This window comes from Cajanus cajan, chromosome 3 (assembly GCF_000230855.2).
Source record: "Cajanus cajan strain Asha chromosome 3, NIPB_CcT2T_4, whole genome shotgun sequence".
Lineage (NCBI taxonomy): Eukaryota > Viridiplantae > Streptophyta > Magnoliopsida > Fabales > Fabaceae > Cajanus > Cajanus cajan.
Window position 1 is genome coordinate 57,202,035 of NC_138519.1, and position 2,381 is coordinate 57,204,415.

A 2,381-nucleotide genomic window follows, 5' to 3' on the forward strand; every position below is an offset into this window, starting at 1 on the left:
CTCATTTGTTGTAAAGCCTGAAGAGGCTAATAGAAAGAATACTTATGAACCATAATTTGTTGAGAATACTAGCGCTAGTAAGAGAAGATAGCGAGCCAGAAGTGGTCAATAATACTTGGAGAACTAGAAGTGGTTAAGAATACTAGCGTCAACAAGTGAGGTTGACGAGCCAGAAGTCATTGAAAATACTTGTAATCCTCTGTGATTAGTGGAACCCTTCGGTTGAAGGAAACTGGATGTAGCTCCGATTCAGTGAACCAGTATAAACATCTGTGCATACCTTTTTCTATACTCACTTCGTTTTCATCCATTTTCTTTTCAACAAACTGTTAGACGAAAACACAACTGCTTATCTTGTTTGAGAAACAATTCTTTTTATTGGACGATAAAACTCTGTAGACGGAAAACAAACTCACTCAACTTGTTTCTTGAAGTAGACGATTAGTTTTGATAGACAAAATTTTTAGTCAGACAAGACTGCACAAGTTTTCAACCGTGATTGAACACTCTCTTCATTTAAAAGAAAAATATCGTTGCAAAACAACTTTGAAAAATCTACCTTCGAACACACAAACACACGCATTCAACCCCCCCACCCCCCTTCTGTGTGTATTTTTGCTAACTTTAGTTGGTATCAGAGCTTGAACCCTTGGGTTGAGCATCTAACACTACAGGGGTAACGATCATAGAAAACGAAGGACAAGTTGTGAACTGCCCACCCCTTTTTAGAAGGACAAAATATGACTACTGGAAACAAAGAATGATTGCATTCTTTGATGCTTGTCATATAGACAAGTGGGACATTGTTGAACAAGGAAACTACATCCCACTAGATCAAGCTGGTAGAGAGATACCCAAGGCACAATGGAGTGAAGAACAAAAACAAATATTTATGTTGAACTCCAAAGCACGCAACGTACTCATGTGTGCTCTGTCTGAAGAAGAATACACAAAAGTTCACAGCTTTATAAGTGCCAAACAGATGTGGGACACCCTAGCTCTGACCTACGAGGGGTCCCTAGAGGTAAAGCGCAACAAGCTAAGCTTGTTGGCATGTAAGTATAAACTCTTTGAAATGGAGGAAAATGAATCCATAAAAACTATGTTTGGAAGATTCCAAACCATTGTTAATGAACTCTCCTTTCTAGGTAGAACTTATGATAACTTTGATCACATTGACAAATTACTTCGAAGTTTACCCAGGAAATGTAGACCATAGGTTACTGCTCTAAGAGCGTCCAAGATTCTAGAAAAACTCTCCCTGGAGGAACTCATTGGATTGCTTAAGGTTCATGAGTTAAAGCTACAACAAGACGATGCTGGGAGAAAACAAAAGTCTATTGCTCTAAATGTGCAAAAGACAAAACCTACACCATCTTCCTCAAAAGCTCTAAAGGTAGATGATACGTTTGATGGAAGCTACAGTGAAGGGACCTGTGACACAGACGATGAAGTATCTTTCCTATCAAGAAAGATTCATTCAATAATAAAGAAAAAGGGAGGAATACGAGGGAGAAAATACAACATAACTCTTAGAGAAAGGGCACAACCATTGTGCTATGAGTGTAAGCAACCTGGACATTACAAAACAGAATGTCCAGAACTTGAAAAAGAAAAGGAAAGGAAAAAGAAAAAGAAAAGAAGAAGTTGATCTCCTACAAAAAGAAGAAAGTCATGATGGCCACCTGGGAGGACTTCGACACAACATTTGAAGATGATGAAGAAGCAAATATCTATCCCATGGCAGATACAGACTCATCATCAGAATCTGATATTGAGGAGGTAATTCAATCTTACTTTAAAATTCTTGAGCATGCATACAATCAACTTCTATCAGATTCAACAAAAATTTCTACTGCTTATAAAGATCAAAATAAAAGAATTTTGGAACTACTTGAAGAAAATTGTTTACTGAAAAATGAAAATGCAAAACTTTTAGAAAAGATAGAAAAAGATTTTCCAACTTCAGAAGAAGTAATGAAGCTTAACAAAGAAATTGATCAATTAAAAATGGATCTATCAAAATTCACACTAGAACCAAAAATCTTGAGTATCTCCTAAAATACTCCAGGAGTGGGAAAAATAGATCAGGACTAGGATATGTTGAATCTGATTCAGAAGTTAAAACAGGAACATACGCATCTTCTTCGTACAAACAGAACGAACATTTTATGTCCAAGTGTAGTCACATGCATAAGAAGAGGGATTCCAAAACCTCCAGTGCTAACACTCATGGACCCAAATCCATTTGGGTACCAAAGACTGAAATAGTACCTGTTGAAGATCTGTTCAACAAGAACAAAAAATGTCCAGTTATGGTACCTGGACAGTGGCTGCTCACGACATATAACTGGCAAAAGGTCTATGTTCCTAGACCTTAA

At 37.2% G+C, this 2,381-nt stretch overlaps 1 protein-coding gene across 1 annotated transcript; it reads left to right on the forward strand.

Annotated features, from left to right (window-relative positions):
* The first annotated feature begins 760 nt into the window (after nucleotides 1-760).
* On the forward strand, nucleotides 761-1,219 carry LOC145956342 (uncharacterized). Its single transcript, XM_083071930.1, has one exon. The coding sequence runs from the start codon at nucleotides 761-763 to the stop codon at nucleotides 1,217-1,219; it is 459 nt and encodes a 152-aa protein (XP_082928056.1).
* The last annotated feature ends 1,162 nt before the right edge of the window (nucleotides 1,220-2,381 follow it).